The following is a 16,961-nucleotide window of genomic DNA, read 5'->3' as shown; positions in this document are numbered from 1 at the left end:
GGAGGCTGTTTTTGGGAGAAAGGTTCTACAGGCAGTGGTTCCTTCCGTTTAAGTTCCTGCCTTGTCCCTCCCATCATCCGTGTACTTTAGCTTTGGTATTGGTATCCCACAAGTAATGGATGATCCGTGGACTGGATACACTTAACAAGAGAAAACATAATTTATGCTTACCTGATAAATTTATTTCTCTTGTAGTGTATCCAGTCCACGGCCCGCCCTGTCCTTTTCAGGCAGGTCTAAATTTTAATTAAACTACAGTCACAACTGCACCCTATGGTTTCTCCTTTCTCGGCTTGTTTCGGTCGAATGACTGGATATGGCAGTGAGGGGAGGAGCTATATAGCAGCTCTGCTGTGGGTGATCCTCTTGCAACTTCCTGTTGGGAAGGAGAATATCCCACAAGTAATGGATGATCCGTGGACTGGATACACTACAAGAGAAATAAATTTATCAGGTAAGCATAAATTATGTTTCTTTTGAATTGTTATAAAAAAATAAAAAAACATTTTACACACTGACCCAAAAAAATATTAAGGGAAAAAAAGGCCTAAAACCTTTGGGGGGGCAGCAGAATTTTGAGTGCCTAGGGCAGCACACAACCTTTTTGTTTCGTGAAACAGTTAATCACAGCTCTGAGGATTCACTAGCGTTTACTTTCAACTTGTAATACCAGCGCAATTTAACCTGCACGCAATTGAACGCGAAAAAACGATATCGCTCCACTTGTAATCTGGCCCAAAATTTTTAATGCAAATAAAAAACCTTTGAAATCTACATTTACTGTTTAATTTTTCCACTTTTCGACTATATACGTTCAAGAATTGTGTTTTTCCAGTGTCCCCAGTGCTGCTGGACTGACTGCAGCATCTTATTTGTTTCTCAAGAGGTTCTTCAAGTGATTTGCTCCTGGATTACAAAATAACTCACATTATGCTAACAAAATTATAGTTTTAAATTATTTTAAAGCCTATATTTTGTATAAAGTTATTTTGAAATGTGGTGCGAGACAGTGAACATCTTGTAATTAGAAGACACTTTTTTTTGTCTTGCTATAGAATAACATATCAGCCAAGTCTAAACATTTTAAACATTTGTTTGCTGCATTTTATTTTTTTCAGTTCTGAGAATGAGAAATAGAAAAACCACAATTTTAGAGCTAAATTACATGAAAGGAAGCAAAATAAATAAAACAAATATATTGCAGAGTTGTTTTATTATGCATAACTAAAGTTTGTATATTAAAACCTCAAGGTGTTCACTATACCTTGAATTGCTGCTGTGTGCAATGTATTCTTGCTTTCAATTTAACACCCCCTTAAAGGGACATTAAAGGGATACTAACCACAATTTTTTTTTTCTTTCATGATTCAGATAGAGCATGTAATTTTAAGCAACTTTCTAATTTACTCCTATTATCAATTTTTCTTTGTTTTCATGTTATCTTGATTTGAAAAAGCAGTAATGAAAAGTTAGGAGCCGGCCCATTTTTAGTTCAGCACCCAGGTAGCGCTTGCTAATTGGTTTGCTACATTTAGCCACAAATCAGCAAGTGCTACCCAGGTTCTGAACAAAAAAGATAGCATGAGAACAAAGAAAAATTGATAATAGGAGTAAATTAGAAAGTTGCTTAAAATCTCATGCTCATGCATCTGAATCATGAAAGAAGAAAAAAAAATTGGGTTTAGTATCCCTTTAAGCATAAAAAAAAAATACTAGATAGAATGATGTATTCAAAGAAAAGATTAGTCTTAGCATAACTTGTAGATGTATTTTTGGTGTTCCATTAGCTGTTTAAATACTGACAAAATAAGTGAAAAGTTTTAGTGTCTATAAAACAATGGGAGCTACCATGTTGTAATTTGGGTTACCCTCTGCTGCTGCCAATTAGAGGCCGTTATAAATAGGTCACTAGAGTGTGCAGCCAATGGCTGTGTGGAATGTAAGTGTTCTGCACTTCCATTTCTAACAGGAACTGAAAATCTCACAACTTCAGAATGGAATTACAGGAAAAGGGGACAAATTAAATAATGAAAGTATATTTCAGAGTTTTTATGTATATGATTTATCATTTTATATTACTATCTCACAGTGTATAATGTCCCCTTAAGTATTTTTCCAATTTTAAATATAAAACATTTATTTATTACTAATTATTGCCACTGTGATTTTTCTTTAGATGATTTTGGGATCCACAGATCAGGTGCTTCGTTCCCTCCATCTGCAGAAAGATATCTCAGTATACACTTACACCCGCACAGGAGCACAACTCAAAGTATGAAACTGCTTATCTATGGGTTCTGGGCAACATTTTTAGATTCTTTTCTCTGTTAGTCAGAGAATGAATGCACAGAAATAAATATGAAAAAATAATGTGTGTTAATTAATCATTATTGTTTTTTATTTGTAAAGTACCACAAATTTCTGTAGTGCTGGTAGGGATGGGCAAATGTGTTTATATTCAAATTCGAATGTTATTGTAGAAATTCTATTTACATAATCAAATGTTGATAAGAACGAATATTCTTAAAAATTCTATAATCGAATGCTATTTACAGTTTTCGAATGTCACTTTAGAATGTTCATAATTAGATTGAATGTCCACATTCACATTTTCGAATGTAACATTCGATTCAACAAATACTATTCAGAAGTTCAATAGTTCATGTGGTAGGGAATTTAGTAAACTGATACATAATTGATACAAATATATCATTGAATTTTTCTATTTTGAATATTGCATAATTTGAATATTACATTTAAAGAGAGCATTAGAAATACTATTACAAATATATAAATACAAATTTTTCGAATTCATATATTGCATAATTCGAATCAAATTATTAGAAAAATTCGAATCAAATATTACATTTAACGAAAGCATTAGAAATAATATTATATTAAACAAATGTTAGAATTTTGTACAAACATTCAAAGCGAACGAATGAATGTGTTAAAATTTGTTTCATTTTTCAAATGTTGTGAAACATTTGCCCACCCCTAGTGCTGGGTACATAATGACACTGGTTCATGGTAAAAAGAGGCGGAACAAAATTAGTACAAGAGAAGAGCGCTGTTCCAAAGATCTTACAACCGATGCTTTGTTATCACAAAAAAAAGTGTAATACAGTTATTTTGAAAGCTGATCTTTTACCTGTTCTTTTCCCCTCTCCTGTTTTTCCATCTCACCAGTCTTCTATTAACGATTCTGCAGAGTTCAGAGAGGTCTCTGAGGCTATGAAGGTGATTGGATTTAAGCCAGAAGAGATTCAAACTGTCTACAAAATTTTGGCATCCATCCTACATCTGGTCAGTAAACACAAAATTGTCTTTCTACAACCATTGGACAAAGTATGATTTTTAAACAAAGCTCCAGAAGATTTACTTTTATTTTCTCCATAGGGGAACCTTAAGTTTGTTTTAGATGGAGATGTCACTCTCATCGAGAATGGCAAAGTGGTGTCAGTAGTGGCTGACCTACTGGGCTCTCGTGCTGAGCTCCTTGAAAAAGCACTGCTCTTCAGAACAGTGGCCACGGGGCGGGATGTCATAGACAAACAACACACAGAGAAGGAGGCCAGCTACGGGAGAGATGCATTCAGCAAGGTAAGGGTTAATGGCTTTGATATTTTTTTTGTAAACAATTACTGTTTAAAGATTCAGTTGAACATTTGATTCCTCTATGTAAATTATTCCTTGCTTCAACTTCATTTACTCTATGAATTTCAACATACAATCTTCTTATTCCAGAATACTGGCTCTACTTTAATACCCTATCAAAATTCTTCTCTGGTTCTCTATACTTCTTTAGGCTATCTATGAGCGTCTCTTCTGCTGGATTGTGAGTCGCATTAATGATGTGATTGAAGTGAAGCAACAAGATCCAACACTCCATGGGAAGAACACGGTGATAGGTGTACTGGACATATACGGATTTGAGATCTTTGACAACAACAGGTAGATGATAACACTCAAATATGCTAAATTGCAGGATCATTCAGGAAGCTATTGCTAACTATCGGGATATGGGACAAACTGATAACAAGGTCAATATGATCAACTGATCCAAACTGGTGGCAAAATGAACATGCCTATAGCCAGTCTAAAGGGGAAACAACTATTGTATCTGTTGATATCTTTAGTGATCAAGTAATCTAAAGCTGGATTGTCCACCATTTATATGTGAGGTCTTGAGATGGACCAGAATTTTGGGCTATCCCTAATGGGCTTACACAGGCTTTATCTCTGGCCCATGAGAATAAACATTGGACAGTCGGCCTTTCTAGTTACTGGTCTTTGTGAATAATTGTTACTGATAAGTGGTGTTGATTGTTTAATTGTTTTATGGATTATCTGACGTTGTCGCCATCTGTCTCCGCTGTACGTACCTCCTGACAATGCATCTCTGCTTTCTAGCTTTGAACAGTTCTGTATTAATTACTGTAACGAGAAGCTGCAGCAACTGTTTATACAGCTGGTTCTAAAGCAGGAACAGGAGGAATATCAGAGAGAAGGGATCCCATGGAAACATGTGAGTATAGAAGAGCTATGTATAAATAAATGAGGCAGCTGCGCAGTTGCACCAACAGAAAAGTCTTCTAGAGATGCAGTTGGCCGCTACTAACTGTGACTTCTATTTACTAGGTAGTCTATGTTTGAAATCTTTATTTAAAGGGACAGTAAAGTCAATATTAAACTTTAATGATTTAGATAGATCATGCTGTTTTAAAGAATTTTCCAGTTTACGTCTATTATAAAATTTGCTTTTTTCTCTTAATATCCTTTGTTTAGAGTAAACCTATGTAGACTGGTAGGAGCTAAGACGTGTGCACGTGTCTATAGCAGTCTATGGCAGCAGGGTATGTAACTATGTATAACATTGATATAAAGAAACACTACTGCCAGGTGGCTAAAAACATGCATGCTGCTGCGCTCACCTAGGATTACTCTTTAACAAAGGATAGCAAGGGAACTAAGCAAAGTTGATAATTGAAGCAAATTGGAAAGTCTTTTAAAATTTTGTCTTCTATCCAATCAATTTAAGTTTAATTTCGCTTTGTTGTCCCTTTAACTAGATAGCTTAACTGAAGAATTAAGTAATATAGGAAGAGATTAACATACAAAATGTTAAATATAACAAACTGATCTCTAGCCGTTAGGGGAGAGGCTTTACTGATATATAAAAAGCAGGAGCTATTCCATTACTTAAAGGGACAGTAAAGCCAAAACTAAACTTTCATGACTCAGATAGGGCATGCAATTTTAAACAACTTTCCTATTTACTTTTATCATCAAATTTGCTTTGTTCCCTTGGTGGTATTTTTGAAAAGCTAAACCTAGCTAGGCTCAAACTGATTTCTAAACAGTTGAAAACCGCCTCCAAGCTCAGAGCATTTTGAAAGTTTTTCACAGTTAGACTATGCTAGTTCACATGTGTCATATAGATAACATTGTGCTCACTCCCGTGAAGTTATTTAGGAGTCTTCACTGATTGACTACACTGCATGTCTGTCAAAGGCACTTAGATAAGGAGGCTGTCTGCAAAGGCTTAGATACAAGGTAATCACAGAGGTAAAAAGTATATTAATATAACTGTGTTGCTTATGCAAAAACGGGGAATGAGTAATAAAGGGATTATCTATCTTTTTAAATAAGAACATTTTTAGTGTAGACTGTCCCTTTAAGCATTACTTATTACTCTTACCTTTGGTCATTTAGCCTTGCAGGATATGTTTGTCTCCTCCTTAATCTCTGCAGCTTCAGCCAGTCTCATTTAATCTTTTTCAAAATCTTCTTTATAACAACTGTCCAAGTGTAACTTTAGTTCCTGACGTGACACTAACTAATGAACGTGTCTTTCCATCAGATGGATCAGATAACGTTATCCCTATAATCTGAAAATATGAAACCCTTTATTAATGTAGAAATAATAAAGTTCTAGAAAAAGTATGAAAGGCACTTCCTTTGTGATAAGTCCCAAAGCTGAGTTAGTCTTTATTGATCTAGAACTAATGCACCTTTAAGTGACATTACAGTAAAAATATAAATGCACGAAGATTTATTACATGTTTGAATAGAAACATATTTGCTATATACATGTATTGGCAAAAATGCTTCTATTAAGGGTTATCACTGTATTAGAGTTAACATTTTTCTCTGCACGTGCGTGCATAGCTAGATATTGTCACTGCACCCACATTTTAAATAATGCAGCTGCTCAGATCATCAGTGGGGCTTGTATCACGTCAGCAATTAACAAATTGAGTCATTACAAGATGGTACAAGCTAAAAAACAGGGATGGTGAGGGAAAGTATACTGGGTTTGTAAGTCAGAATTATAGGGCTTTATCAATTGTTGCTTATATTAGCTGGCCCTTAAATTCAAGAGTTAGAGCAGTTATATACAAGTTTATGTACAAAATATGCAAAAGAGGTTTTATTCCCTGCTTTATGTACTTATGTATTGAATGTAATGGTGGAAACTGTATGTTTTGAATTCGCACTTGTGGTGCATGTATCTTTGTACACGTTTATTTTCAAATAAAGCTCTTAAAAATTAAAAAAAAAAAAAAAAAAAAATGCAGAAGAGTTTGCAAAACAGAGAAAAAGACTGCCTTTCTCTAAAGAGATATCATCAAACCCAGAATCTAAATCGTGTAACAAAAGTGTATGGATTAAAATTTATTTCATAGAAAAACCACTTATACTAAATAACTTTATTAGAGATAAAAAGTAGTCCATCTGGATTAGTACACACGCACACACCACACACACTTTAAAACGTGCTTAAACTCAGTAAATAGTACATATCATATAGGAGTTGTGAAAACACATATGGTCAGAAAAATATTCTGATATTGTAACCATTCAGTAGCAATAATGAATAAACCTATTATAAGGTATTGTCTATGGTTCCAACAGCAGGTTTATAAAAGAGAACAATAAAGCAATCAAGTTATATACTTTGCTTAGCTTCTATTTTTATGGCAGATGAAATAAAAGTAACAGAAGATCCTCTGATGAGATTCTGTTACATAAAGATTTCCATCTATATATTATAGCTCAGTCATGCTTGTGTTGGTTACAAAATGATATTGTGTGTTAGTTTAAAACATAAGATCTCTCCAGAACATAAAAAGGTTTCCTTATTAAGATGTCTCAATTGTCAAAATACAACCGCTGTTTTTATTTATATGTTTATAAAAAATTGTTAATTCTTATCTATGAAAAATATGTTCCCAAAGTTGAAAAGAGCTAAATTAGAGCAACGGTTTGTTTACTGCTTTAAGAGTCACCACCTGCAAATTAAATAAACCTCATATATGGTGTAGTTAGGATTGACTCTTGCAGATTATAAAATACCTTATGCCCTGAATCGTATCGTAGCATATATTTAATATCAGTATTATCGTCAGATACTAACATCAGGAAATATAGATAAATACCAAAGTAACACACATCAAGCGGATTCAGTTTAAGAGCACAGCACTAGACTGCAAAAGAAGCCTCTTCTATAGTGGAGGCTAATGTTAACATTTAACTGGCTGATTTATAAGAAACACTGAGCTGAGCTAAGAAAGTCTCTTCTATAGCGGAGACTGTAATTAATGTTATACTGATTCTGACATTATCACTGAACAATTATTGATATTAACTGAGTAAGCGTCTAAAAAAAAAGAGGTTCTATGACGTCAGTGAGGGTGCTCCTGACGCGCGTTTCACATAAGCGTTATGGTGGTGGTGACTCTTAAAGCAGTAAACAAATGGTTTACTTTACTTTATTTACTTTATTTTGTAACCAACACAAGCATGACTGAGCTATAATATATAGATGGAAATCTTTATGTAACAGAATCTCATCAGAGGATACATTCTTTTCTGTTACTTTTATTTCATCTGCAATACAAATAGAAGCTAAGCAAAGTATATAACTTGATTGCTTTATTGTTCTCTTTTATAAACCTGCTGTTGGAACCATAGACAATACCTTATAATAGGTTTATTCATTATTTCTCCAACATAGGTGTGTCCGGTCCACGGCGTCATCCTTACTTGTGGGATATTCTCTTCCCCAACAGGAAATGGCAAAGAGCCCAGCAAAGCTGGTCACATGATCCCTCCTAGGCTCCGCCTACCCCAGTCATTCTCTTTGCCGTTGTACAGGCAACATCTCCACGGAGATGGCTTAGAGTTTTTTAGTGTTTAACTGTAGTTTTTATTATTCAATCAAGAGTTTGTTATTTTGAAATAGTGCTGGTATGTACTATTTACTCAGAAACAGAAAAGAGATGAAGATTTCTGTTTGTATGAGGAAAATGATTTTAGCAACCGTCACTAAAATCCATGGCTGTTCCACACAGGACTGTTGAGAGCAATTAACTTCAGTTGGGGGAACAGTGAGCAGTCTCTTGCTGCTTGAGGTATGACACATTCTAACAAGACGATGTAATGCTGGAAGCTGTCATTTTCCCTCTGGGATCCGGTAAGCCATGTTTATTACGATTGTAAATAAGGGCTTCAAAAAGGGCTTATTAAGACTGTAGACTTTTTTTTGGGCTAAATCGATTGATTATTAACACATATTTAGCCTTGAGGAATCATTTTATCTGGGTATTTTGATATAATAATATCGGCAGGCACTGTTTTAGACACCTTATTCTTTAGGGGCTTTCCCAAAGCATAGGCAGAGCCTCATTTTCGCGCCGGTGTTGCGCACTTGTTTTTGAGAGGCATGGCATGCAGTCGCATGTGAGAGGAGCTCTGATACTTAGAAAAGACTTTCTGAAGGCGTCATTTGGTATCGTATTCCCCTTGGGGCTTGGTTGGGTCTCAGCAAAGCAGATACCAGGGACTGTAAAGGGGTTAAAGTTCAAAACGGCTCCGGTTCCGTTATTTTAAGGGTTAAAGCTTCCAAATTTGGTGTGCAATACTTTTAAGGCTTTAAGACACTGTGGTGAAAATTTGGTAAATTTTGAACAATTCCTTCATGTTTTTTCGCATTTGCAGTAATAAAGTGTGTTCAGTTTAAAATTTAAAGTGACAGTAACGGTTTTATTTTAAAACGTTTTTTTGTACTTGTTATCAAGTTTATGCCTGTTTAACATGTCTGAACTACCAGATAGACTGTGTTCTGAATGTGGGGAAGCCAGAATTCCTATTCATTTAAATAAATGTGATTTATGTGACAATGACAATGATGCCCAAGATGATTCCTCAAGTGAGGGGAGTAAGCATGGTACTGCATCATTCCCTCCTTCGTCTACACGAGTCTTGCCCACTCAGGAGGCCCCTAGTACATCTAGCGCGCCAATACTCCTTACTATGCAACAATTAACGGCTGTAATGGATAATTCTGTCAAAAACATTTTAGCCAAAATGAACACTTATCAGCGTAAGCGCGACTGCTCTGTTTTAGATACTGAAGAGCATGACGACGCTGATATTAATATTTCTGAAGGGCCCCTAACTCAGTCTGATGGGGCCAGGGAGGTTTTGTCTGAGGGAGAAATTACTGATTCAGGGAACATTTCTCAACAAGCTGAACCTGATGTGATTGCATTTAAATTTAAGTTGGAACATCTCCGCATTCTGCTTAAGGAGGTATTATCCACTCTGGATGATTGTGACAAGTTGGTCATCCCAGAGAAACTATGTAAAATGGACAAGTTCCTAGAGGTGCCGGGGCTCCCAGAAGCTTTTCCTATACCCAAGCGGGTGGCGGACATTGTTAATAAAGAATGGGAAAGGCCCGGTATTCCTTTCGTCCCTCCCCCCATATTTAAAAAATTGTTTCCTATGGTCGACCCCAGAAAGGACTTATGGCAGACAGTCCCCAAGGTCGAGGGAGCGGTTTCCACTTTAAACAAACGCACCACTATACCCATAGAGGATAGTTGTGCTTTCAAAGATCCTATGGATAAAAAATTAGAAGGTTTGCTTAAAAAGATGTTTGTTCAGCAGGGTTACCTTCTACAACCAATTTCATGCATTGTCCCTGTCGCTACAGCCGCATGTTTCTGGTTCGATGAGCTGATAAAGGCGGTCGACAGTGATTCTCCTCCTTATGAGGAGATTATGGACAGAATCAATGCTCTCAAATTGGCTAATTCTTTCACCCTAGACGCCACTTTGCAATTGGCTAGGTTAGCGGCTAAGAATTCTGGGTTTGCTATTGTGGCGCGCAGAGCGCTTTGGTTGAAATCTTGGTCGGCTGATGCGTCTTCCAAGAACAAGCTACTTAACATTCCTTTCAAGGGGAAAACGCTGTTTGGCCCTGACTTGAAAGAGATTATCTCGGATATCACTGGGGGTAAGGGCCACGCCCTTCCTCAGGATCGGCCTTTCAAGGCAAAAAATAAACCTAATTTTCGTCCCTTTCGTAGAAACGGACCAGCCCAAAGTGCTACGTCCTCTAAGCAAGAGGGTAATACTTCTCAAGCCAAGCCAGCTTGGAGACCAATGCAAGGCTGGAACAAGGGAAAGCAGGCCAAGAAACCTGCCACTGCTACCAAGACAGCATGAAATGTTGGCCCCCGATCCGGGACCGGATCTGGTGGGGGGCAGACTCTCTCTCTTCGCTCAGGCTTGGGCAAGAGATGTTCTGGATCCTTGGGCGCTAGAAATAGTCTCCCAAGGTTATCTTCTGGAATTCAAGGGACTTCCCCCAAGGGGGAGGTTCCACAGGTCTCAGTTGTCTTCAGACCACATAAAAAGACAGGCATTCTTACATTGTGTAGAAGACCTGTTAAAAATGGGAGTGATTCATCCCGTTCCATTAAGAGAACAAGGGATGGGGTTCTACTCCAATCTGTTTATAGTTCCCAAAAAAGAGGGAACGTTCAGACCAATCTTAGATCTCAAGATCTTAAACAAGTTTCTCAAGGTTCCATCGTTCAAGATGGAAACCATTCGAACTATTCTTCCTTCCATCCAGGAAGGTCAATTCATGACCACGGTGGATTTAAAGGATGCGTATCTACATATTCCTATCCACAAGGAACATCATCGGTTCCTGAGGTTCGCATTCCTGGACAAACATTACCAGTTCGTGGCGCTTCCTTTCGGATTAGCCACTGCTCCAAGGATTTTCACAAAGGTACTAGGGTCCCTTCTAGCTGTGCTAAGACCAAGGGGCATTGCTGTAGTACCTTACTTGGACGACATTCTGATTCAAGCGTCGTCCCTTCCTCAAGCAAAGGCTCACACGGACATTGTCCTGGCCTTTCTCAGATCTCACGGATGGAAAGTGAACGTGGAAAAGAGTTCTCTATCTCCGTCAACAAGGGTTCCCTTCTTGGGAACAATAATAGACTCCTTAGAAATGAGGATTTTTCTGACAGAGGCCAGAAAAACAAAACTTCTAGACTCTTGTCGGATACTCCATTCCGTTCCTCTTCCTTCCATAGCTCAGTGCATGGAAGTGATCGGGTTGATGGTAGCGGCAATGGACATAGTTCCTTTTGCACGCATTCATCTAAGACCATTACAACTGTGCATGCTCAGTCAGTGGAATGGGGACTATACAGACTTGTCTCCGAAGATACAAGTAAATCAGAGGACCAGAGACTCACTCCGTTGGTGGCTGTCCCTGGACAACCTGTCACGAGGGATGACATTCCGCAGACCAGAGTGGGTCATTGTCACGACCGACGCCAGTCTGATGGGCTGGGGCGCGGTCTGGGGATCCCTGAAAGCTCAGGGTCTTTGGTCTCGGGAAGAATCTCTTCTACCGATAAATATTCTGGAACTGAGAGCGATATTCAATGCTCTCAAGGCTTGGCCTCAGCTAGCGAGGGCCAAGTTCATACGGTTTCAATCAGACAACATGACAACTGTTGCGTACATCAACCATCAGGGGGGAACAAGGAGTTCCCTGGCGATGGAAGAAGTGACCAAAATCATTCTATGGGCGGAGTCTCACTCCTGCCACCTGTCTGCTATCCACATCCCAGGAGTGGAAAATTGGGAAGCGGATTTTCTGAGTCGTCAGACATTGCATCCGGGGGAGTGGGAACTCCATCCGGAAATCTTTGCCCAAGTCACTCAGCTGTGGGGCATTCCAGACATGGATCTGATGGCCTCTCGTCAGAACTTCAAAGTTCCTTGCTACGGGTCCAGATCCAGGGATCCCAAGGCGGCTCTAGTGGATGCACTAGTAGCACCTTGGACCTTCAAACTAGCTTATGTGTTCCCGCCGTTTCCTCTCATCCCCAGGCTGGTAGCCAGGATCAATCAGGAGAGGGCGTCGGTGATCTTGATAGCTCCTGCGTGGCCACGCAGGACTTGGTACGCAGATCTGGTGAATATGTCATCGGCTCCTCCTTGGAAGCTACCTTTGAGACGAGACCTTCTTGTTCAGGGTCCGTTCGAACATCCGAATCTGGTTTCACTCCAGCTGACTGCTTGGAGATTGAACGCTTGATCTTATCGAAGCGAGGATTCTCAGATTCTGTTATCGATACTCTTGTTCAGGCCAGAAAGCCTGTAACTAGAAAGATTTACCACAAAATTTGGAAAAAATATATCTGTTGGTGTGAATCTAAAGGATTCCCTTGGGACAAGGTTAAGATTCCTAGGATTCTATCCTTCCTTCAAGAAGGATTGGAAAAAGGATTATCTGCAAGTTCCCTGAAGGGACAGATTTCTGCCTTGTCTGTGTTACTTCACAAAAAGCTGGCCGCTGTGCCAGATGTTCAAGCCTTTGTTCAGGCTCTGGTTAGAATTAAGCCTGTTTACAAACCTTTGACTCCTCCTTGGAGTTTCAATTTAGTTCTTTCAGTTCTTCAGGGGTTTCCGTTTGAACCCTTGCATTCCGTTGATATTAAGTTATTATCTTGGAAAGTTTTGTTTTTAGTTGCAATTTCTTCTGCTAGAAGAGTTTCAGAATTATCTGCTCTGCAGTGTTCTCCTCCTTATCTGGTGTTCCATACAGATAAGGTGGTTTTACGTACTAAACCTGGTTTTCTTCCAAAAGTTGTTTCTAACAAAAACATTAACCAGGAGATTATCGTACCTTCTCTGTGTCCGAAACCAGTTTCAAAGAAGGAACGTTTGTTGCACAATTTGGATGTTGTTCGCGCTCTAAAATTCTATTTAGATGCTACAAAGGTTTTTAGACAAACATCTTCCTTGTTTGTTGTTTATTCTGGTAAAAGGAGAGGTCAAAAAGCAACTTCTACCTCTCTCTCTTTTTGGATTAAAAGCATCATCAGATTGGCTTACGAGACTGCCGGACGGCAGCCTCCCGAAAGAATCACAGCTCATTCCACTAGGGCTGTGGCTTCCACATGGGCCTTCAAGAACGAGGCTTCTGTTGATCAGATATGTAGGGCAGCGACTTGGTCTTCACTGCACACTTTTACCAAATTTTACAAGTTTGATACTTTTGCTTCTTCTGAGGCTATTTTTGGGAGAAAGGTTTTGCAAGCCGTGGTGCCTTCCATTTAGGTGACCTGATTTGCTCCCTCCCTTCATCCGTGTCCTAAAGCTTTGGTATTGGTTCCCACAAGTAAGGATGACGCCGTGGACCGGACACACCTATGTTGGAGAAAACAGAATTTATGTTTACCTGATAAATTACTTTCTCCAACGGTGTGTCCGGTCCACGGCCCGCCCTGGTTTTTTTAATCAGGTCTGATAATTTATTTTCTTTAACTACAGTCACCACGGTACCATATGGTTTCTCCTATGCAAATATTCCTCCTTAACGTCGGTCGAATGACTGGGGTAGGCGGAGCCTAGGAGGGATCATGTGACCAGCTTTGCTGGGCTCTTTGCCATTTCCTGTTGGGGAAGAGAATATCCCACAAGTAAGGATGACGCCGTGGACCGGACACACCGTTGGAGAAAGTAATTTATCAGGTAAACATAAATTCTGTTTTCTACTGAATGGTTACAATTAGTGATGTTGCGAATAGTTCGCCGGTGAATAGTTTCCGGCTAACATAGCATGTTTGCGTTCGCCGCGGCGGGCGATGTTCGACCTGCCCCCAATTCGTCATCATTGAGTAAAACTTTGACCCTGTACCTCACAGTCAGCAGGCACATTCCAGCCAATCAGCAGCAGACCCTCCCTCCCAGACCCTCCTACCTCCTGGACAGCATCCATTTTAGATTCATTTGGAAGCTGCATTCTTAGTGAGAGGAGGGACAGTGTAGCTGCTGCTGATTTAATAGGGAAATCGATAGCTAGGCTAGTGTATTCAGTGTCCACTACAGTCCTGAAGGACTCATCTGATCTCTGCTGTAAGGACAGCACCCCAAAAAGCCCTTTTTAGGGCTAGAACATCAGTCTGCTTTTTTTTTTTTCCTGTGTAATCTAATTGCAGTTGCCTGCTTGCCAGCATGTGTGTCAGGCTGACAGCGTATACTGTGCTTACTTGCCCAGTGCCACCACTCATATCTGGTGTAACAGTAGTGTACATTTAAAAAAAACAACACTTTTTTGACTGTGAAATAATATCAGACAGCTGCCAGTACCCAAGATGGCCGCCAATAAGGCAGATGGGGAGGGTTAGAGAGCTGTTTTTGGGGGGGGGATCAGGGAGGTTGGGGGATGTTACACCACAGCATATGTAAATATGCTAAAAAAAATAAAAATGTAAAAACCTTTTATTTTAGAGTACTTAAGATGGCGGGGACAATTGTGGGGTGGGGGAGGGAAGGGAGCTGTTTGGGAGGGATCAGGGGGTCTGATGTGTCAGGTGGGAGGCTGATCTCTACACTAAAGCTAAAATTAACCCTGCAAGCTCCCTACAAACTACCTAATTAACCCCTTCACTGCTAGCCATAATACAAGTGTGATGCGCAGCAGCATTTAGTGGCCTTCTAATTACCAGAAAGCAGCGCCAAAGTCATATATGTCTGCTATTTCTGAACAAAGGGGATCCCAGAGAAGCATTTACAACCATTTTATTTGATCGCATTTGGCGGTGAAATGGTGGCATGAAATATACCAAAATGGGCCTAGATCAATACTTTGGGATGTCTTCTAAAAAAAATATATACATGTCAATGGATAATCAGGGATTCCTGACAGATATCAGGGTTCCAATGTAACTAGCGCTCATTTTGAAAAAAAAGTGGTTTTGAAATAGCAAAGTGCTTCTTGTATTTATTTCCCTATAACTTGCAAAAAAAGCAAAGAACATGTTAACATTGGGTATTTCTAAACTCAGGACAAAATTTAGAAACTATTTAGCATGGTTGTTTTTTGGTGGTTTTAGATGTGTAACAGATTTTGGGGGTCAAAGTTAGAAAAAGAGTTTTTTTTTCCATTTTTTCCTCATATTTTATAATGTTAGGTGATTTATGCCCTTTATGGATTAAAACCAGACTCTGCATCAACTATGTAATTTTCCATGGGAGTTTTGCCATGGATCCCGCTCCGGCATGCCACAGTCCAGGTGTTCGTCCCCTTGAAACAACTTTTCCATCACTATTGTGGCCAGAAAGAGTCCCTGTGGGTTTTAAAATTCGCCTATCCATTGAAGTCTATGGAGGTTCGCTCGGTTTGCCCGTTCGCGAACATTTGTGGAAGTTCGCGTTCGCCATTCGCAAACCCAAATTTTTAGGTTCGCCACATCACTAGTTACAATATCAGAATATTTTTCTGACCATATGTGCTTTCACAACTCCTATATGATATGTACTATTTACTAAGTTTAAGCAAGTTTTAAAGTGTGTGTGGTGTGTGCGTGCGTACTAATCCAGCCGGACTACTTTTTATCTCTAATAAAGTTATTTAGTATAAGTGGTCTTTTTTCTATGAGATAAATTTTAATCCATACACTTTTGTTACACAATTTAGATTCTGGGTTTGATGATATCTCTTTAGAGACAGGCAGTCTTTTTCTCTGTTTTGCAAACTCTTTTGCATTTTTTGTACATAAAGATGGTACAAGCACCTTAGGCTCTCAGAGCAAGTGTTGTGTTTAAAATGCTGGTGCACGGTGCATGCTTAAATACACTTTTGAAACAGCTATAGCTTTTATTAGAAGCATTTTTGCTAATGCATGTATATTACAAAGATGCTTCTGATCAATACCAAAATGCACCCATGTGGTTTTCAATTTTGGCTGGAATATCCCTTTAAAGTGATGGTAAACTCTCCCCTTTATAAAATCAGATCTGGAATGTAAGCGCTATTTTAGATGGGGTTTTATTCATCATGTGCAATGAAGATGCGCTATAACTTAGTTATTAATATAGATATGAAATTCAAATACCCCACGTTACACCACCCACTTCAAAAGTCAATTTTCCTGTCAGCTAAATGATTGAATTACTCTCCAATCAATGCTCTAGCTACAACAAAAGTGCCAGATGGGGAGAGCGCTGATTGGACAACAATTCAATCTTTTAGCTCACAGAAAATTTTACTTTTGAAGTGGGCGGAGGAGCATGCAGTATTTGAATTTCATATCTATATTAATAACTAAGTTATACTGCATCTTCATTACAGCTAATGAATTAAACTTCATCTAAAATAGCGCTTACATTCCAGATCTGATTTTATAAAGGGGAGAGTTTACCATCACTTTAATGTATTTATGTTCTAAGTACAGAATTTAGAACTTTTCTATTACAGCTGGCAATGCCTTTTCTTTTTTTTAAATCTGTTACTGAATGTATTGCCCAGGAATGTCTCATGACATATTACTGTGTGCTCTCTTCACAGATAGACTATTTCAATAACCAAATCATTGTGGACCTGGTTGAGCAGCAGCACAAAGGAATAATCTCCTTGCTGGATGACGCCTGCATGAACGTGGGGAAAGTGACAGACGCCATGTTCCTAGAAGCGCTCAACAAGCAGCTGGGGAAACACGCACACTATTCTAGCAGAAAGGTAAATAGCAGCATAAAGGGAAACTCAAAATGAAACTTTCATGATTCAGATAGAGCACACAGTTTTAAACAACTCTTCAGTTTACTTCCATTATCTAATTGTGCACAATCTTTAT

At 38.8% G+C, this 16,961-nt stretch overlaps 1 protein-coding gene across 1 annotated transcript in view; it reads left to right on the top strand.

Annotated features, from left to right (window-relative positions):
* The window catches only part of MYO1D (myosin ID), a 361,825-nt gene that overhangs the window by 158,567 nt on the left and 186,297 nt on the right, over positions 1-16,961 (top strand). Inside the window, exons 6-11 of the mRNA XM_053699796.1 lie at positions 2,177-2,272; positions 3,190-3,306; positions 3,400-3,603; positions 3,809-3,954; positions 4,414-4,528; positions 16,676-16,846. Of these exons, the coding sequence (XP_053555771.1) occupies positions 2,177-2,272; positions 3,190-3,306; positions 3,400-3,603; positions 3,809-3,954; positions 4,414-4,528; positions 16,676-16,846 (849 nt within the window). The remainder of the gene's footprint in view (positions 1-2,176; positions 2,273-3,189; positions 3,307-3,399; positions 3,604-3,808; positions 3,955-4,413; positions 4,529-16,675; positions 16,847-16,961) is intronic.

Source organism: Bombina bombina, chromosome 1 (assembly GCF_027579735.1).
Source record: "Bombina bombina isolate aBomBom1 chromosome 1, aBomBom1.pri, whole genome shotgun sequence".
In the NCBI taxonomy this organism is placed as follows: Eukaryota; Metazoa; Chordata; class Amphibia; order Anura; family Bombinatoridae; genus Bombina; species Bombina bombina.
This window is presented reverse-complemented; position numbering and strand designations above follow the sequence as displayed.